Source organism: Lacerta agilis, chromosome 6, assembly GCF_009819535.1.
Source record: "Lacerta agilis isolate rLacAgi1 chromosome 6, rLacAgi1.pri, whole genome shotgun sequence".
Taxonomy (NCBI): Eukaryota; Metazoa; Chordata; class Lepidosauria; order Squamata; family Lacertidae; genus Lacerta; species Lacerta agilis.
The window spans coordinates 23173055-23195163 of NC_046317.1; the positions used below are offsets into that span (position 1 = coordinate 23173055).

Here is a 22109-nt window from a genome sequence, read left to right on the forward strand (position 1 = left end):
AAATATAGCGTCCAGATCAAGGAAAGTAATAGTCCCACTCTATTCTGCCTTGGTCAGACCACACATGGAGTACTGTGTCCAGTTCTGGGCACCACAATTTAAGAAGGATGTTGACAAGCTGGAAGGTGTGCAGAGGAGGGTAACCAAGATGATCAAGGGTCTGGAAAGCCTTATGGGGAGCGCTTGAAGGAGCTGGGTATGTTTAGCCTGGAAAAGAGGAGACTGAGAGGAGATATGATAGCCATCTTCAAATATCTTAAGGGCAGTCACATGGAGGGCGTGAGCATGCTTGTTTTCTCCTGCTCTGGAGGGTAGGACATGAACCAGTGGTTTCAAGTGGAAAGAAATGAGATTCTGACTAAACATTCGGAAAAACTTTCTGACAGTGAGAGCTGCTGAGTAGTGGAGCAGACGACCACGAGAGGTGGTGGACACTCTTTCCTTGGAAGTTTTTAAACAGAGGTTGGAGCATCTGTCATGGATGCTTGAGGCAAGATTCCTGCATTGCATGGGGTTTGGACTAGATGACCATTGTGTCCCTGCCAACTCTATGATTCTACGAACACTAATAATGTAACCCAGTCAGATGGGCGGCATATAAATAATAAATTATTGTCGTTACTATATTTCAGGAAAGTATAAATTACTTCCAAAATATGAAAACGAGTCGGAAAACTTTAAGGTTTATATGGCATTAAATAAAGCATGTTGGTTATATGAGGCTGGTTACCCCACAGATTTGGGGCTAATTAAAATATATTGTGTTTTTTCACTGTGTTCAAGTCAGGTTTGAAGGGGATAATTAATTACTATTCTATTGTTAAAAGGTTTTGAAACAGATTCTTTTTCCCACCCGCTACCTTTTTACTTTAATTTTACTTTATACTCCTTTTAAATGTGCTTGTGGGAGGTGGCTGGGGGTATTAGTTTGTTTGGTTTTTTATTCCTGTTTTTATAATGTATTTTGTGCTTTTATATAGTATTTTTACGTTGTGAACTGCCCTGAGTTCTGCGGGTTGAGGGGTAGTATTATTATTTCTGAAATAGAATGCATGTTTTGTATTCTGTTTAAATTCTTGTTTTTTTAATGTAGTTATAAGCATGGGTGTTTTTTTTTTAATAGTAAAGAAAACAAAGGTAATGCATTATATAAAACTGGAAAGCTCTGGGTGGTATCCAGTAAGTCATACTTGGAACAGATCTGTGGAAATCAATAACTTAATTCATTGATTTCAGTAGTGTATTCTAAGTATGATGTTATCTTCTGAATCCGCCTTTCTGAAATAGTATAAAAGGGAATAAAGGTACTACAGATGAAACACATGATCAACCTTTTTTTTTTAATAAATATATTTTCTGGAACAGAAAGAAGAAGGGAAATTTCAAGGACAGCTTAATAATTCCGACTCAAGCCAGTATATCCGGGAACTGAAAGATCAGATAGCAGAGCTCAATCATGAGGTAAGCCGAAGATTATAATTTTTGCTCACTTTGGTTTCTTTCGGTTATCTTGAACCACTTGGTTTATGTGGGGCTTTTTTGCTGATCCTAGGTAATTACTGTTTCAGTGTTTTTAACATTCTTCATTTAATGATTCATCATGACTTGATAACATCCATAATCTGACAATGTTCTGGAACATCTAACCCAACTGAATTAAGAATTATTTATTATGAATTGTAAGAATGATATGCGTTAGAGGTGTAATAATCCAATAACATTTGATTTATTTAGATTTTTCATCCTAAGAGGCAGTTGTCTGTATGTGAAATAAATTTACACAACTTCCTGCATTGAAAATAAAACAGCTTCTAGTTTTTAAATGACTTTACTATTTCAGTCCTAATTTTTTACGCATTTCCATTCTTAACGTGAATGTTGATCTGTCTGTATTCTTTCCTCTTTCTGCCATCAAGAAACGTGATATACTTGTACAAAAGATTTATTTTGTGCAAAAATATTATTGTTCTAAAATATAGCGGCAGTACACGTTGTCCAAAACATGAACATTGTAGATTTCAACAGAAGAAGCTGGGAGATGGAGTTTTGTTGCTAGTGTATATGAATAATCATACAAATCAGCAACGATTCAGAGGTGCCTGGGACTCTTGTAGGGCCCATCTCACTTGAGATTATTGCCTTTTTATCAACAGCACCTTTAACAATCGTTAAACTCACTTGAGAAATCAATATCCAACCATCTTGCATTAAACATTTATACTCCAATCCAGCTAAGGACATCTGTGCATACAAACAGCCTACAGGTGCATATCACTTGCTGGTGGACTTGGAACTGTGGACATACAGTAAAGATTCAGATATGCATCTGAAATGAATTTGTATCCATGTAAGGATGCAGTCTAACTGCCCTGCCCTGCTGTGAATGGGATCCATATCCCAGACGCCCATTCTAATATAGGGTGTTGCAGGTTAAGAGCTTATTTTATGTGCGACTTCAAGCAAGTGTTTTCAGTCCAGTACCTGCTTGGAAAGCAATTTGGGCTGTGGGGGAGAGGTATTTCCAAATGTATACAGTGGTACCTCAGGTTACGAACTTAATTCGTTCCAGGAGATCGGTTCTTAACCCGAAACCGTTCTTAACCTGAGGCGCGCTTTCGCTAATGGGGCCTCCTGCTGCCACCGCAACACGATTTCCATTCTCATCCTGGGGCAAAGTTCGTAACCCGAGGTACTACTTCCGGGTTAGCGGAGTTTGTAACCTGAAGCATTCGTAACCCGAGGTACCGCTGTATAAGAACTGCAGCCTACATCCTATAATTCTATTATTTTGCAGACTATTAATTTTTTTTTTTTTTAAAAAACCAAACCTCCTAATAATTGAAGAGAAGTTTGAGAATAAGGAAGAATAGTGGCCAAGTCCCATTGTACAGTGAGGCTTATTCCCAGATAAACAAGCATAGGAATGCAGCTTTTTCATCAAATTAATACTCTGCTTCTGTGATACTCTGTGGAAAATTAGGACCTGCTAATGTTAACATGAAAGTTCTGTTAGAAGATCTACCTATTCACTCTAAATAGAGACCTCACTTGTATCTTCTCTTTTGGAGTTGTTCAGCACTTCAGGATGACAAAACACATCTTTCTGCGTTATATAAACACCTTCTAATGAATCTTAATGCAAATTGGGATTCCAAGAATTTCTGACCTGACTTTTGTAAAGAGGTATAAAATTTATAGATCATCTTTTGAAGTCTCAAAACCCAGAGGGAGAGCTAGAGAAGACATCCTAGGCGGATAGATAAGGGCAGTTACGAGTTTTACCCAGCAGTCCATCCCAAACATGGCATTGTTCCCCTGGCAGTAAGCCATCCAACCACTTGCCAAATGGTTTGAGTTCTGAGACAATGAAATGTCACAACTTCAAAGGGATGTAATTTCATTTAATATATTAAATAAATAAAAAATATTGAAGCAGGAATTTCCTCAGAATCACACTCTGACTTGTAGTGCATATCTTATACAACACTATACAGTGGTACCTCTGGTTGCGGACACGATCCGTTCCAGGATGCCGTTCGCACCCTGAAAAGTCCGTAACCAGAGCGGTGCTTCTGCGCATGTGTGAACCGCTCAGAACCATGTTGTTGTTGTTCAGTCGTTCAGTCGTGTCCGACTCTTCGTGACCCTATGGACCAGAGCACGCCAGGCACGCCTATTCTTCACTGCCTCTTGTAGTTTGGCCAAACTCATGTTAGTAGCTTCGAGAACACTGTCCAACCATCTCATCCTCTGCCGTCCCCTTCTCCTTGTGCCCTCCATCTTTCCCAACATCAGGGTCTTTTCTAGGGAGTCTTCTCTTCTCATGAGGTGGCCAAAGTACTGGAGCCTCAACTTCAGGATCTGTCCTTCTAGTGAGCACTCAGGGCTGATTTCTTTGAGAATGGCTAGGTTTGATATTCTTGCAGTCCATGATCTTTGCAGGTTTGATCTTCTTGCAGTCCATGAGACTCTCAAGAGTCTCCTCCAGAACCATAGCTGTCAACTTTTCCCTTTTTAAAAGGGAAATTCCCTTATTCCGAATAGGATTCCTCGCAAGAAAAGGGGAAAGTTGACAGCTATGCTCAGAACGCTTCTGCGTGTGCGCGCACGGCGAAACCCGTAAGTAAATACTTCTGGGTTTGCCGCGTTCTTAACCCAAGAAAACGCAACATGAAGCGTTCGCAAGAAGAGGTATGACTGTACTCAATAAATGCAAATTTTTTTTAAAAAATTGCCCTCCAAACGTTTAAAGGTTCCTCTCACTTTGCCTTCTCTAAACATTCACAGGCATGCTATGGTTAACCTTGTAAGCTAATCTTCCCTTTAAAGTTGTGGCATACACAATGCGACCACAACCTTTTGGCCAACTGAACGAGGGAGACATTCACAGATGACTAAGCAAAACATGGGAAAGAAATAGAAGTTACTTTAGTGTGCATGCCTGCAACTTTCAAGTTTGAAAGACAAATCAGTGTATGGTACTCCTGATTTATTTATTTATTTTTGAACAACCAAAAAAATCTGGTCCTGTTTATGTTTTAAGCTGCTATAAATAGGATACAACAAAGTTTTACCTATTGAAGATCTGCCCTAATGTGTATTTATATTTTTATGAGGTGCTCTGCTTAACAAGTCACATTAACCCCCCTAGAGCTTCCCATCCCACTCCATGCAACTACCGGTACTAACCCCTCTTGCGTGTCAATACCCGATCCCTCCTGTGGTGAAATGAAGACACAGGACACCGAAAATAAGGTTAATGGGCATAAAAGGCCACAACTTTATAGGTTACGGATGTTGAGCGGTATTGGCTTAGGCATTGGAACTAACTAACAATATCCGACTCCAGCACGTTGTGCTGGCAGTCCGAGAAGGGTTAACCACTGATGGGTGAGAAACCCTGCTGCTGCACATCAGCTAGGGACTCACCCAGTGATCACCGGACTGGGGCGTGCCTTTGGCCCTCACCCACCGTGGCTTCGGACAGGGACACGCCCCCCCCGGACTCATTTACTGAAGTAAATCCAAATCCAAAACTCTAAGTACCCTTCAGAGCCTGGGGGGAGGTGATGGCCGAACCTCCCCCCCCCCAAGATGCTAACTGGGGATAATCCAATGCCTAACCGCCAAACCAAAGTTGTGACGAGTTGCTACGAGGTAGGCGAAAACCACCAGGCGGAAGCCAATTTGCCAAATGGAAAAATTCCTACCAGGCCCCTTAACGGTGACCAACCGTAGTCCATAGCAAGGTCAAAGCACCTGCCTAATGGGACACTAAGGGGCGCTACCTAGAGGGTGGGAGGGTGGGAAATCGCGCAGAAGGGGCCAGGAAAGGAGCAGGCTGAGCCCTGGTCGCGCGCTGGCTTAAATTGAGCCAGCCACACCCAACGGCTGAGCCGGTTGGCCAGCACGCTGGGCACCGCGCCCAGGGCTCAGCCAGTGATGGCAGGGGATGCGATCATCCCCTGCGCACGTGCTGGGCTCGTGATGCCCGCAACTCCCCCTCCTTCCTAAGGGGCGGAAAAGGATTTTTCACCTTCCCAACCCTATTTTTGAAGCTCTTCATCCCTTCACTTTTGGACAGGCCATCACCAAAATCTTCACTATAAGCAAAAATTTTGTGGGGGGTGGGGGTCTGTTTAAAACATTTTATCCAGCCTTCCATTAAAATCTTCCCAAGGCATCTAACAAATAAAAAAAACAAAACAAAAGGAGAAATTGAAATGTTTGTATACAAGAGTTACAACAATGTTTAAAAACTGGAAGTATACAGCAGGTAGAGCATTTATTTATTTATTTATTTATAAACTGCTGACCCACAAAACCCTCTTTAAGTGGTTGATAAATAAAGTTAAAGCATGGCTAAAATCCACAAAACAATAAAATATAAATATATTTAAAAATCATCATTAAAAGCAAAGGATACAATAGATAAAACCTTTAAAAATAATTATAGGTGACTAAATCATGTGTCTGGATGGAGTTGACCTAAATGGAAGTTCTCAGGAAGACCAAGTGGATTTCAGTTTTGCACCTAAAAGTTAGCAAAATATTAGGCACTACGTGAATGCCCCAGATTATGAAATAGTCTCTGTTAAATAATTGGTGGTGAAACTATACCAATGGTGCCAGTAGAGTAGGTGGTGTATGTGAAACATTGGGAAGGTCTTTGGTCTTTAATAAGGTCTGCCCTTTCGCTTGCCTTTCCAAAGTTATATTCAGTAGATGCAAAATAATAAGATGACTTTGTGTGAGGGCTTTCTGTCCTGTGTAGTGCAGACTAGAGCAGTGTTTTTCAACCTTTTTTGGGCAAAGGCACACTTGTTTCATGAAAAAAATCACGAGGCACACCACCATTAGAAAATGTTAAAAAATTTAACTCTGTACCTATATTGACTATATATAAAGTAATTCTCTTGAATTTTTCAATTTTTCCCACGGCACACCAGGCAACATCTCGCGGCACACTAGTGTGCCGCGGAACAGTGGTTGAAAAACACTGGACTAGAGTGCCGTTATCTCATGTTTTGGCTAATGATAAGGTTCCGGAATTTGGCCTTCAGAAACAGTGTACGGGTGCAAATCTCTGAAATGTCCGTGAAAATCCAGACGTAACCCATGTCGGAAGTGTGGGTTTTTGGCGAATTTCATTTTAAAAGTAGCTCAAAAACTTCATTTTTTAAAGGAGATTTTGCAAAACAACAACCACCACCACCACCCCAAAACTAAAAAAGCTCAACAACTTTTGGGTCTCGATTTTCACTTTTTGAAATATGGCAGCCCTACTTAAGATGGCTTTCCACTCGAAGCAGAACTGTTCTTGGCCACTATTACGTTCTATGAAAGCAAGGCCACAACTGCTTTGAAATGGTTGTTGTTTATGAGAAAGCTGAAGAAGGGGGGGGGGGTGGGATACACAAAAGGAGCACCTGCTTTTTGTGCTTCCTGCTTGACATAAAGGTCAGGCATATTGGCTCCATTGCCACTTTTGTTCCATGCATAGAATGGAAGGTGCATTGGAACCATCATCAGTTCAAATTGGGTCTTGAAGGGGTCAGCGGAACAAATATTTAGACAGCCTCATTCTGTCTGGACTAAAATAAATTGTTGACCGTGTTAGAGTATATTCTCTCGCTTGCATTAGTTCCCAGTTCATACTGATTGATTTATAAACTGCCTAAACTGCCCAGCGGGGTGGGGAGTGGGGAGTTTCTGCTACTTCTTTATATGCTCTGTATTCCTAAACAGTTGTCTTGGCTTCCTGTTGGATGTTGCAAGGAACAAATGTGCGATGTAGATTAGAAGAGTGGTGCATAAGATTACAACTGATAGCCTTTCTCACACAAACTTAGCAGACCACAAAATACTTTGGGAGGCAGAAGCAAGGAATAGTGGCTTCTAGTCGTAGAGTTGAAGAAGAACTTTGGAACTGTGCAAAAAAAAAAAAAAAAACCCACGTTTGTGTCGTACAGTTTTCTGTGTCTGCTGTAGTTCCACAATATGCAGATTCTGACCCTTTCCGTCTTCTGATAGCATTTTCCTGTACAACAACAGTAGCTAGTTTCTGCATTGTAAATCTCATGGCAGTAATACCTGATTTATAATGCTGAGGGACTCTTCCAAGGGAGAGCCGAAAGCAGATTGTTTGCTGTCGTGCGTTTTTGCAGAATTAATTGAACCTCCAGTTTCATATGGTGAAGTAGTTGAGACTCCATCCGATACCTTGTTCTGAAAACTTTTCTATTCCGAAACAGCCCCTCCTATATTTTTCCAGTTCAAAAATTGTTGGATTCTGTGATGTCCTCTATTAGGATAGAGCATTGCATGAACTGCATGCAGTATTTTCCCCCCTGCAATTAAATGGATACATTATGTAATATTATTTACATACTGGTATTGGTATTTATAAAAGTAAGTCTATATTTACTAATATTTCACACACTTAGTATCATTTCTTGTGAGAAGAGTAACTGCATGCAATAAACCTTGACTAGTCTTCCTTCTTTAGCCTGTGCAAGCAATAATAATGCCTGGCGTGATTTAAAAGTGGTTCCCAGCTATAGCCCAGAAAAAAACTATTCTTGCTGGGGGTTCATGTGCACTCACCCCAAGCACTATATGCACAACACAATTTCATATAATCAGCCCCAAAGAACCCCGTTTATGGCCTCTTCATGGCTTGACTTCTTTTGCTCTCCACATAAGGGGAGATGAGATAAGCTGGGGCCCAAAACTGCTCAGGTGGGGTCTGTGATAAGAAGGGAATGCTTTTTAGCTAAATAATATGTAAACAATCATTGCTGTGTATCATTGACTTCCAACCACACCAAAAACACTTGCTTGGCTTATTCAGATAGGAAGTTTTTCGCGAAAAAGAAAGAAAGATTGCACTTTCTTTTTCTCCAGCATCAGAGCTTGAGGCTCATTCTTGCTATCTTCATGCACCTTATGCTCCAACCCATCTGATATTTCTGTCCTAACAACCTAATGCAAACGGTAACAGATTCTGATAGAGGCGCTATCTCGACTTCCAATCGTGCTTCTCTCGAACTAACTCAAGATGGACTTAATGAAGATCGACATTCAGCTGCAGATCAAATGCCCTGCTTTTAAACGATTCCGCTTGTAAAAATGAAATTGTAAACACTAAGTAATTACTCGTGGATAAATAATTCAGACCATATATGCAAAGGGCCACCTTGGGACGAGGCTGAATAGAGGGAGCATATGTAGGGACTTGCTTTCCTGATCTGGTCATGGTGACATGCGCCTTAGTTACATCGCACTTGGGTTTCTGTACTATGCAATATATACATAGGGCTGCTTATGAGAAGAGCACCAAAACTATAAACGGTCCAGACTGTGGCAACTGTTAACAGGGAGCATATAACTTCATTATTGAAGCAGCCGCACGGTCTCCCAGTTTTGTTCCTGATGAAGAGTCTTAAAAGCTGTTCGTGGTTTGGGGCCAGGGTTTCTGGAGGACCTTCCACTCCCATACAAGCCTGCCCATGTATTTAGATCTTCATCAGATGCTGGAGCAGCCTGCCTGGAGAGTTGGAGCCACAGCAATGGTTTCCTGGCAGCAGAATCACTGCCGCTCAGCAGTGGCAAGCTCTGGTCTGCCAGGTTGGCTCCACTGGGGCACTCATGTATTTCCAACATGGTTGTTTTTCTCATTGGAAAGCTATTGATGCAGCTCTGCCTCGCTGGGCGAGCTGGTTGTGACCAGAGGTTTCCCTATGTTTCCCCAGAAGTGTGCTTAGTTGGGAGCAGGAAAGGACCTTTTTCTTTCACTGCGCCCAGGCTCTGCAATTTCTCTCAAGGGAGGATGGATCATCGTGCCCATCATAAATTGCCTTCTACTGGTTGGCTAAACATTTCTGTTTAGAAGGCTTTTGGAGGCATGTATGGTTTTTAAGTTCCTGTAGTGATCTCTTCCCCCCTCTTTTTAATAATAATAATAATAATAATAATAATAATAATAATACATGTACTGCTGAAAGATGCCCAGGTACATTAATATCTGCTTTGCAATTTTCTTGTTCCGCTTTTAGTAACTTGATCATTTTGTTCTACTGAGTTTAAGAGTGCCGACTTCCTTGAGCTTTTCAAAAGGGCATAAATGTGCTAAATAAAACTTCGACTTCAGGAAATAGTATTCTAGAGAACTAACCAGACTTACCCAGGAAACTGAATTAAAGGAATCTCAGTCAGAAAAGTTACTAGCAGAATAAACCTTAAATAAGTGGAAAATCCCATCTAGATCGTTTGAAGTTGAGGTTCCTAATTTTATTTTCCACAGAATGATTCCCTGAGTCAAAGTTAAATTACTTGAGACCTCGCAGAATATACATTGGACAAAACACTTGAATTCTGGCAGGTTTTTTCCTCTTTAACCAGAGAACAGGCTGATCCAAAACAGAAAACATTAGGGCAACGTGGCTCCCTGTAGATTAATGATGTTCTTGGAACGTGGAGAAGTAAGATAACTAAGACCACCATGGTTAAGCTATACAGAGTGTTGCATTATTGTATTTGGAAGAGAATGGGTTGGCATTCGTTTCCAGTCACCTGATAAGTGTTTGCTCTTCCTCGGGCAGCTTCTTCAAACTGCCACTGTACTTTAGGAATTCTCTTTCTTTAAAACATGTAAGCCTATTGGAAGGGATCATGTGCTGGCTAAATTGAACCATGGTCAACATAAGGATTGCTGCATGGTGTCCAATCCCTAGAGTTGGGAGTGAAAAATGCTGTGTCATTTGTGCTTCACGAACGAAGCAGTACACATGGTTGTCTAAAGGGGCAGCCCCAGAAGACCTTTTGAGTCGAGAATCTAAAATTACGTAGCTGCACTACTGCCCGCCACATTCTGCCCATTGTTAAAACCAACAATGACCTGTCGCCAGCACAAGAAAATTAACTTAAGCAACATACGGTAAATAGCAATATATAGCAAGTGCAAAGGGTAGTACCCAACAAAGTGGCCTCTGGCTGCGCAACAGAACTTGCCCGGCCCGGCCCACATGCCGCCTGAATCTGTTCTGAGGGTTCCCTTTACCCTCCAGATCAGATTTGGGGGGATGTAGGGGTGCACAAGGAGAAGGAGGATAAGCTCCACTGCGTAAATGGAAATCCTCATGCCGATGGAGCTACTTCATATACCTGTATACCACCTTTCTATAAACGAAGCAAGCAGAGCTGCCAAACCTTTCTAGTGAGAGAATTCTATAATGACGGTGTTAATTGAAGAAAATACCCTTTCCTTTGTGCAGGACAGTCTAAGACCATGCTGGCGTCTGGATCAGGGCCCCATCTGACCACCTAAGTGCATTCTCTCCAATATTTTTTCCCCCAACTGGATCTGTTTTTGGTTTTATTGGTCAGAGTAAACATGTTGAATTGGGTCCAGAAGCTGATTGGGAACTCCCGCTGCCCAACTCCTGCCTACATGCCGAATGCCACTCTTAAGCAACCCCAGGTGAATTACATTAGGCTAGGACATCCTGAAGATAACTGCTGTAGCAAGTGTAACTGGCTTCGGATTATTATTTTCCAGAAACAGCTGCAGCTAAAATTGGCTGAAGCTGGGGTGGGGGAACACATTCCTGGCTACAATCATTAGCTGAGCTTCCAGAAGCACCCTGAAACTATGGAGGAAGAGTGCAGCCCCATTCAAAACAGGGTTAATTGAACTACCAGCCAATGACATGTTGGTTTGGTTTATGTTGGTTTCAGTTCATTTGCTGATCTCCAGCCTACCTACATCTCCAGAGCTTCTGCAACTTAACTTGGTTCAGATAAAAAAAGAGAAATGGGAGCCATTTGCTTTCAAAACCTTTTCGATAATCTCTCCCAGCTTCTTCGTGTGGATATTAGAGTAAAGGAAGATGAAACTGTGTCGCATCACAGTTTCCATGAGGTGGAACAGCCATTCCATCCAGCAGCACCATCTTAGGAGACCTTTCAGACTGGTAAGAGTGAGCTACTGCTTAGCAGTAGTCATCCCAAAAGATGGCCATTGTTGATGGCATTCATAGCTTCTGATTGCTGGGCTACAACTCCTCATCAGCCCTGGCCATTGACCAGGCTGGCCAAGGTCGGTGGGAGCTGGTGTCCAACAAAGTTCTAGAAAGCCGCAGGTTCCCCACCCCCTGCAGTAATCATGGTCTGTAATGGAATTCCATCAGCTTTGTGGGTCTATCATAGCACTTTGCTGTCGTCTTCATCTGCATGCCCTTGGGCTCATCGGCACACGCTGCCAGAGTGATGCTTGTCAGGCTTTCACGAGCAAAGCTTTTTCAATACGCTGAAGTGCAGCCATTGCGATAATCTTAAGATAAGCATTTAAAAGCTTTGCCTCAACTCGGAAGATTAAGGGTGAGATTTCCCCCCCTCTAAATAAATAAGTAATATGCCATTTACTCTAGGTAGAATTAAATAACAAAAACAAACAAACAACGGTGCAGCATTGTAGCCCAAATCAAGTATGGGAGAGAACGCAAACCTTTTTTTAAAAAATTACTTTTTTTTGCCCCATAACCCCCTGACATGAAAAGGAAACATGTTAGCTCTCAGATTTAAAGTGTGAGTTTTTCAACTTGCGGTTGAAGCTTACAGAGCAATAAATCATGTGCTTTCCTTACATGGTATCTTGCAAATGCAGTTAAGACAAGACCACCAGATTTGCCCTCCCATAAGTCAGCGCAGCTATTGGACAGCTAGAAAGTTGCTGTTTTTGCTAGTACGTGTCAGATACTGAGCCTCTATGCTGCCGGAGTCTGATTTCAATAGTTGTGGTCAGTCTGAGGAAACTGTGATGTGATAAGATAGCGCTTGTGAGGTCATGTGGTTAGCAAACACCCAATCTAAAATAGCAGCTTGGTGGACCTTAAGTTAAAATAAGTATAGTTCCTCAGCTGTGTTTGCTGTGTTTTGTGCGTTCTTAGACCCAGACCTGCTGTTCATGCTGAATAGCTTAAAACGGAGGATTCAGTAGCATTTTTCATAATAGGGTTTCGCTCCATACTTTGTTTTCAACCTCATTCTTATATCTTAGTGGCGAACATAGGTATGTGGGAACAGTATAGTGTCGGTGAAACACTACAGAATTCTAGAAAATCATGTTGTTCATGTTCGTTAATGAGTTTAGCATCCCCCGCCCCCCAAAAAGGAGTACTTCACTTTCAGAGCTGATGGTTTCCTTCTCAATAATGTTTATTGCCATGATCTAGTGGAAGAGATGTCTCTTTTGCTGAACCTCTAAAACACATACAGGTGAAACTTGAAAAATTAGCATGTCGTGCAAAGGTTCATTTCTTTCAGTAATTCAACTTAAAAGGTGAAACTAATATATGAGATAGACTCATGACATGCAAAGCGAGATATGTCAAGCCCTTATTTGTTATAATTGTGATGATTATGGCGTACAGCTGATGAGAACCCCAAATTAACAATTTCAACTTTGGGGTTTTCATCAGCTGTAAGCCATAATCATCACAATTATAACAAATAAAGGCTTGATATATCTCGCTTTGCATGTCATGAGTCTGTCTCATATATTCAACTCCAGTAGCTAATGAAAACAATTGCTTACATAAATGGACTTTTCCGCGATATTCTATTTTTTTGAGTTTTTCCCTTCATTAAGTCATGAGACATCCTTGAGAGGAGAGATAGCGAAAGAGAGGAAACTACTGAAAAATATATCAAATCAATATATGCATTTAATAGAAAGTTTTGATAGGCAAATAACATTGAGAGAAGGGCAGAGAGAAGGGAGTTGGTTATAATCATCCCACTTCAGAGAAATTGACGGAAAACTGTATTTTGCAGATTTCTAACTTCAGCATTGGGGTGTTGGAATGAAATAGTGGATGAAGTCTGGACATAATTTTAGCTATGGTTAGATAGGGCTGAGTGGATTTTTCGAGAATTGGAATGTGCACAGATCACAGAAAATCGGTAGATGATGCTGACACATAAGTGAACAAAAAAAAAAATCATTTTCTTTTCCTGGCCCAGTTATAGACATCAAGGCCATAATCTGTCACCTTAAACAACCTTTCCTTTCCCAGCTGTTTACTAGAAAAAAACTTGGATTGAGATCTAGAAATAGCCTCAGAGCCATGGCACTTGAATAGCTGCCAAGGATTGTAATCCTACATTTAATTTTTGTTGCTGATTTCTATATGTCAACCTAAAAAGGAGAGGGTTTTGTTGCTGTTGTTTTAAATAACTTCTCTCTGTTTTGAAACGTGTTGCTTGAAAATGGCACCCGAGGGCCAAATTCACCAAAAGCCTTTTAAACGTCTTTACAACATACGAGAGAAGTGAAATTTGATGGTGCAATTACATAGTACGACATGGAAGCCTGTTCTTCTGACTACTTGCTATCTTTTCAATCACGTACTTTCTATTAAGATTTCAAAACTTTTGATTATATGGTAATGCTCTGATGAAAAAGTCATGACCTTGCCTGATCAAGTTGTTGCTTTCCTGTTCTGACTTGAAAGCTTCTGGTCTCAGTGTGTCGCTAGTTTTGATCTTTGTCATGTAAGCAGTACAGCTGCCCTGCCTTAGCCTCTTGTTTCCTTTCGGCTGTTTTGCTCTTGATAACTGCTAAAAGCTGGAAACCCCAACCACTACCACCTTGATATTTTTTAAAACAGAACAAAGGAAATTTAGAAATTCAATATTAAGTCTTTTACATAACCTTAAATGTACAGCCTTCATGCTTCTGTATTCTTGTCAACTGCATAACCTAGGGAGGTTTGCTGTGACAAAGCTGCTTCATTACAGTGGACTGTTGCATACATCACAGTAAACTATGGTCCTGAAAGAGCTACATTGGCTCACAATAAGTTTCCGAACACAATTCAAAGTGTTGGTGCTGACATTGAAAGCCCTAAACGGCCTCAGCCCAGTATACTTGAAGGAACGTCTCCACCCCCATTGCTCAGCCAACACTGAGGTCCAGCTCCGAGGGCCTTCTGGCGGTTCCCTCACTGTGAGAAGTGAGGTTACAGTGAACCAGGCAGAGGGTCTTCTCAGTAGTGTCGCCCGCCCTGTGGAACACCCTTCTATCAGATGTCAAGGAAATAAACAACTACCTGACTTTTAGAAGACAGCTGAAGGCAGCCCTGTTTAGGGAAGTTTTCAATGTTTGATGTTTTATTCTGTTTTAATATTCTGCTGGGAGCCACCCAGAGTGGCTGGGGAAACCCAGCCAGATGGGGTATAAATAAATTATTTTGTTTGTTTGTTTGTTTGTTTTGTAAGACAAACATGAACAGGGAGGAACCACTCTGATCCTCAGGCTCACATGCTCACTCTATCCCTTTCCTCTCCTCATATGGTCAGGAGAAGGACTTCAGCAACATTAAATTTCACTTCCCCTCAGTTGGCTTGTCCTGTTATCTAGATCATAGAATCAAAGAACTGTAGAATTGGCAAGGACCACGAGGGTCATCTAGTCCAACTCTCTGCAGTGCATGAATCTTTTTGCCCAATGTGGGGCTTGAACTATAACCCTGAGAGTCTCGTGCTCTACCAACTGAGATATTTTGAGATCTGGGTTAAAGGTTTAAAACAAAATCCAGTTGAAAAAGGCAGCTTCAAAAACACATTTTTGAAGTTGGCTTGTTTTGAAAGTTACCAGAATTTGTTACAAACTGTCCACATGACACAAAAAGGGACAGGGAAACTAAGGCTTGTGGTGGCTCCTTCCTGGTTTTCTGCATCTCATGAAACTGGTTTAGTGTGACATGTGAACTGTGTTGATATCTTATATACATCAGCAGGGGTGGGGAACTTGCCCCCCCCCGTAAGTTGTTGGTTTCCACTTCCTACCATCCCTGCATATGGTGGAAAACGCCAATGTGGAGCTAATGGCAGCTTGAGAGAGAGTAGTTTAGATCAGGGAAACACAGGAGAAAGAGTTAAATGCTAACTGTTCAAAAAAGCAGAGATCTCTAATAATTCTCAGAACCACCACAAAACTGCATTTCTACAAGATTCTTTGAAGGAAGTAATAACTGATAAGATTTTAACCTTTTATATTTGTGGTAATGGAAGTACCGTAATTCTAAAGATCTTACTTTCAGAAAGTTCATGTTTGATATCAAGGCAATACAGCTAGCTTCTTCACAAACTTTGACTTAACCACTGAATTTTGCACTAAATGTTTACAGTCGCGCACACACACACACACACACACACACACACAGTCTTAACAAGGAAATGACTATAGAAATTAATATTCTATTTTCCCCCAGAAAAATCAATCTGCCCTTGAAATTAACTTGAGTTGATTCAAGCACATATTTGTATTTTAACATGCTACCTTAGTTTGTGTGTTTTTAATCTGGGTTATTTAGGAATGTTTAAACCTCTAAATTTTTCTCTGCTGTCTTTTTCTTTTTGCTTATGCTTGGGTTGACAGTCAGCAACAGGTAAGAGCATGTTATGAGAAAGTTCAAGTGGAATGAATTTGATTACTTTTCCTAAGCATGGCTACTTTGTGTTCTCAAATATAATAATCCACAGCCTGGTAAATAATGAGTACATAAAGTGTAAGTATAATCAGGTACTTTTGAGCCACTAGTCAATTTTGCCACTTTCAACCATAACTGGAGACCATTAATGATGGGCAGTTGTAATTTTTGACAACTCCATAAAAGCCATGGGATAGTTGGGACAGTAGCCAGCATGCTATGGTGTCTTATATTTAAATTTGGCAGGATCTCTTGAGAATTTCCATTCCTTAATACCATGCGCCGTGGATCAGCCCCGTGTTCTGATGCCATGCTTCTTCCATTAAACCAAATTAAAAGGGGCTTGAGTCCACATATCTATTTAGAATGGGTAATTCAGATTTATTTCGGTAACACAAGAGATTTTCTGCCGCTTTTTAGTATTAACAAAGAATGTTCTTTCGTGATCAGTATCCCTAGTTCTGTTCCGTCAAAAGGGATACAAACAGTATGACTTGTTCCAGTTCTGGTTTTGAAAATAGGCCCCTCTCCTGCAGTTGGAGCTAAGACCTGGAATGTTCTTCCTTAGTTATAAACTGGGAAATGGCACCCACCTTCTGTGTGATGTTCAAACAAGTGGAAGGAGGGTGTCAAGGGCTGGAACTAGGGACAAGAACTATTGATCATTTTTCCTCTATCTGGAAGGTCACAGTACTCTTCCCCATTTTGGAATGTGGTATCTTCTCACTTAGGGTAAACTCATAGCCAACTTTGTTGAGGTGGAGAGAATAGCTTCCTTGTCCGTCTGTTGAACCTTGGTTTAAAAAACTTTTTTGTCTAAAGCCTATGGAGCCTTCCTTAATCCTGACACATACTGAACACTAACCATCTCATTAACTCAAGAGCCCGTCATGGACATGTTGCATCATTGCACGTTTCAGGCAAATTTTCAAACCCCTTGTACTACAATAGCAGCATAAGGAGAATCATAGAACTGTTGAATTGGAAGGAACCACGAGGGTCATCTAGTCCAACTCCCTGCAGTGCAGGAATCTCTTGCCCAAGGTAGGGCTCGAACCCACAACCTTGAAATTAAGAGTCTTATGCTCTGCTGACTGAGCTATCCACAGTGATTTCGCTGTTCGTTTGTTCCTTTCGGTTATATTACTGTGCTGTTTTTAAATATTGCGAGGTATTCAGAAGGCGTGTGGGTCACTTTAAGGATCATTTGGATGTGAATATGTCTATTTTAAAACTTAAGAAAGCTTCAAAATAAGATGTTGAAATTGGTCCTAAGGTGGCTGGTTTATTCATGCGTAAAGTTGAAAAATGTCCCATACGGTGTCTTTCTGTCTCTCCCCCTCTTTTTGTCATAATACAGAACCAGAAAGAGGAATTCTACAGCTCTGCTTGTGAATATTTACACAAGATCAGGTTTAGAGAGGGCTCCTAGTTCTGTCAGACACCATTGCTAGCTATAGTGGACTATCCCACAAAGTGTCGCTTGTGAAATACTCTTAAATAAAACTCATAGCTCAATATGTGGCTTCAGCTTGAGTCGCCCACTGTGCATAAACTGCATGCAAAGCAGCCATGGCAATTTCAGTTTGTATAAGGGCTTAACTCAGGACTGGGGGAACTTGCGGCCTGGGGGCTGCACATGAACCACAGCCTAATTTCAACGTGGGAAGGGAAGGAGAAAGTGGGGAAAGGGAAATACCTTGCCAAACATTTGCCTTTTGCCTTGCCCACCTCCAGCATGCACCCCTAACAAAGTACCCCCACAAAACACACCCCTCAGCAGAAAAAAAGGTTCCTGACCCCATCTAACATCTTGATTTCATTTCAGCAGTCCCTCTGTTTACAGTGTAACATCCTACTTAAAGTGCTTTGCATGTAGGGACTGAGCATGTCACCCTTTGGCCTGGCATCTAGGTTGTTCCATTTGCAGAATTATTGAAATGTATAGATCACTGCACTAATAAAGCGCTTGTTCAACAAGCTGGCGAAATGGCTTTAGAAATCTCTGGAATGCAGCTTTTCCTCAGTCAATGTCTCTCCCCCGCCCCCTTTTTTTTTAATAGCAAGAGTATTTGCTCTATCTTTTTATGTTTCTAACCATTACACTGTAAATTCTAAGAATGGGCACCAGGAATAGCATTTAATTGTCCAGTCAATGTGAACAGAAGATGGTGCCTTTAACATGAATTTTAAGTAAATGTGGCTGTGTTTATGTACTCTGCTGATTACCGAATGCTATAGTGAACTAAAGGTGTACAGTGATACCTTGGTTTACAACCATAATCCGTTCCGGAGGTCCGGTTCTAAACCAAAACAGGTTGTAACCCAAGGCGCGCTTTCGCCAATGGGGCCTCCAAAAAAAAATATTAAAAATTGGTTGTAATAAAAAAAATGGGTTGTAATCCAAAAAAAGGGACACACACTTCAGGGTTTGACGTGGTCGTAATCCAAAACAGATGTAATCTAAAATGGTTGCAAACCCAGGTACCACTGTATTGAAGGAGACAGTGGAGTAAAAGTGTGAAAGCTTGCTGTGCTTGTGTTCTGTTTTATTTTCTCTTAAGGGGAAAGTACTTCTTTACTATAACACATTTTTTTCTGAACTTTGGCCTTTGCACCATGTCAAACCCCAGATTTCCCACCCCACCCCTGCCTCATGCCGTGTAATGCTGTCTAGGAAGCAACCCCCTCTGCCACCTAGAAATCTTGGGGTACTTTCCTGAACAGTGGGAGGGGAAGTACCGGTATGGCTGGGGGTCACAGGGAGGAAGGAGGAATTGGCAAAAATCACCTCCCATCTTCAATCAGCATGAACGCAGCTCATGAAAGGACGGATAGCTTGGGATCATTATATATGTATACATGCATTTGTTTTTGTTTCTGGTGAGGGTGAGCAGTGATTTTTAGTACACTCAAATGCTACTCCTGTTCTTATAACTTGTGGATGTCCTTTAAGATATAAATGATGAGTTGAATATGGGCATATTCTCCTTTCTTGAGCTGAAATGATAGGCCTGTTGGCTAATGCTTGTATGTGTCTGTCCTTTCTTTTTACAGATCAGAAGCCTAAAAGGCAAGACGCCCTTCCCAGGCCCACACGCCTTTGATGGGATCCATATTGTGAACCATTTGATAGGAGATGATGAGTCCTTGCATTCGTCCGATGAAGACTTTATCTCAAACCACGTTCAGGAGTCTGGGGTCCATTTTCACTTGCACAGGAGGACTGGTCCGATGGACTTGACTCCAGCCACGGCAAACAGTAGTGACAGTGATACTGAAAACACTGAAACACCAGACACAATCGTTCAGAAGGAAAATAACCAAAAAAGAGTGGAATCTTACTCTACTACTGTGTGATCACTGTGAATGTTATTGGCCTTCATTCTCTAGGAGCTTATTCCACGGTCAAGAGGACTGTCTTAAAGTTCTTGGACTTGACTGGCTCTTACATCTTACCTGACGTGTGATGTGTTGCACCTTACTATTGGCCTCTGTGTTTGCCAAATCTTTTATCTCCAACTTGTTGTTGCCATAGAGTAGGACTGGGAAGAGGTTGGGTGGATGTCAACTCTAACAGTATTAATATTTCCCGTATGCTTCTCATGCTAGAAAATGCACACTCACAACTTCTTCCCACTCAAGGACCATACTACAGTTTGTAAACATGAGAAGTCCTTAGTCTTCAAAGGAAAAGTGTACTTGTGCAATATTTAATGCTCTGTGAACAAATGTGTCTTTTTACATAAACTGTTTGTGATCATGATGGATGTATCAGATATTACATTTATCTGGTTGAGTGTCTTATTTTTAATTAAAATAACCTCTATTATTGGAAACCACCAAAGTTTCCAATCTAAAGCCTTTACTTGTGCTATTTTATATAATAATTAATGGTCACACTTCGTTCTAAAGGATTAAAGAAACCTTTATTAACTGTTCTGTGCATCTGCTTTTGATGTGTTGCTAATGGACCTGATCAGAGTATGTTAACTACAAATAATGTCTATTTTGTATATATTTATATATCCTTGGCCCTGCATAAAAATGTACATTGAATTTTGTATGGAAAGTGTAAATGTTACCATATGACTGGTCTCAGCATTTTTAAAGGAAATGAAATTCTGTTTAAACCAAGTAAAATTGGAAAATGTTTATGAGAAAAATGGCAAAAACACTAATTTTAGTTTTAAGACCTCTGCTTACCAAATGACCCACAGATTCATGCCCTACTGAAATGTGTTCCAAATGACACTATTGACTGGAATTTTAACTTTGTGTATATGTAACTATATAATAAATTTTTTCCATGATTTAATAGATGCTAAACAGTTACTTGTTCAAGTGTTTCTCAAAATACTGTATCGGTTACTATAAACTGCCCTGGGAATTTTACTGGAGGTGGCATAGAAATCTCTTGAATAAAACTGGTGAGATGTCCATCAAATGGGAATGTGCATTGAAATGAGGCAATGGACAGATCTAACTTCACTCACCAGCTGCCTTTGCTGTTCATTATTTTATTAAAACAGCTGAACATTATTACCCTTGACTACATAACAATAAAATCAAGAAAAAAATACAACAATAGTACAAAACATACAAAAATGTTTACTAACAGGAAAATACACTTTGGAGATATATGATAATTATGAATAAGAAAATGAAAAGATTACTTAGCTTAAGACAGAGAATCAGAAAGCAGCATGTAAACAAAAGCAATCAGAAGAATGAAGTTTATGCCACAGATGCTCTGCAGAATGAGTACAAGGAAGAAAGAAACCTAGGACTGGTTGCAGGAAGAAATGGAAAAATCTAGAAGAAAATGGGGTAAAAATGCCATGCGAGAAACAAAAATGCAGAAATTACTAATGAAACTGCTGCAGCAACCACAGGAAGCAGATAAATCCAGGGCAGAATAGGAGAGGGGGAAAAAGAAACACACAGAGGGACTCACAAAAAGATGTGGGCCACAGGAAGAAAAAATAGTGACACCTCCCCCCCCCCCATAGAGGAAAAAGTGAGGATGGAGATCAAAGAAATGGCAGCTGGTGGTGCAAAAACCCTGCTGAACTTTAGGCAGGGGAAAACACTGCTGATAATTCAGTACAATATCTAAGGAGAAATAAGTATTTAGGGAACTCTCCCTCATGAAAAAGATGGCATATTTTTTGTACTCTGTGCATAACTTTCTTCTTTTCAGCTCTCAGATATTGTCTTTCCTGACACTCAAATACCCTGGCTAACACACCACCAACTACACACCTTCTTAATCCAGCAGTTAAATCAGCAGCCGCTAGGCCCTTGACCAGCTTAAAAAACCTTCTCCTGACAGCAGAGAGACACGGCAAAGGGATGGTATCCACAATATACAAAATGCTGCTCCAAAAACCCACAACCCCCCCATTGATGCAATCAAAGAGCAACAGGAGCAAGACATGGGCTATGAAATTAACCCCATCCAATGGACTAGAATCCATCTCAGCCAAAAGAAGGGAACTCAACTCTGAAACTCATCTACAGATGGTAACTAACTCCACGGAAACTGGCGCTGATATACCTAGGAACCTCACCTAGATGTTGGAGAGGCTGCACCTCCACAGGCACATACCTCCGCATGTGGTGGGAATGCTCCCAAATCCAACCCTTCTGGACGGTAGTCCTACAGGAGATAGATAGATAGATAGATAGATAGATAGATAGATAGATAGATAGATAGATAGATAACCTAAACAGGTATTAGAATTCACCCCAGAACTGACCCTACTGAACATTTTCCAAGATAATAATGACCACTCACTTTATAAAGAGTTTATAATCCACCTGCTCTCAGCACAAGCATACCTTTAACCCAGTTTGGCTTCCCTTTATCACATACACAGCCCAACAAGACAACAAGAAGAACCCACCAACCGCATACAAATCAATAAGCGAATAGAAAAAGAACCTACCCAGTTGACACTGACACAACCCCACAAATACTCTATATAAAAGAATCTAAGTTTTACCATCCCACCCCTCCTCTCCCCCCTTCTTCCCCAACCTTTTACTGTACAAAACACTAATGTCTCATATCAAATGTAACTGATCAGTAGAAAAGACATGAAAAAAGAG

General features: G+C 40.9%; 1 protein-coding gene across 5 annotated transcripts in view; it reads left to right on the plus strand.

Moving 5' to 3' along the window:
* LOC117048152 (divergent protein kinase domain 1A) overlaps nucleotides 1-20313 on the plus strand; it is a 111384-nt gene extending 91071 nt beyond the window's left edge. For 4 of the 5 annotated variants that reach the window (XM_033151599.1, XM_033151593.1, XM_033151595.1 and 1 more), the window contains 2 exons: nucleotides 1366-1461; nucleotides 19053-20313. In XM_033151599.1, coding sequence (XP_033007490.1) covers nucleotides 1366-1461; nucleotides 19053-19355 — 399 coding nt within the window. In that variant the 3' untranslated portion in view covers nucleotides 19356-20313. Of the gene's footprint in view, nucleotides 1-1365; nucleotides 1462-15943; nucleotides 15954-19052 lie in introns of all 5 variants that reach the window. The other variant, XM_033151596.1, reaches the window with a different exon arrangement.
* Nucleotides 20314-22109: the final 1796 nt, after the last annotated feature.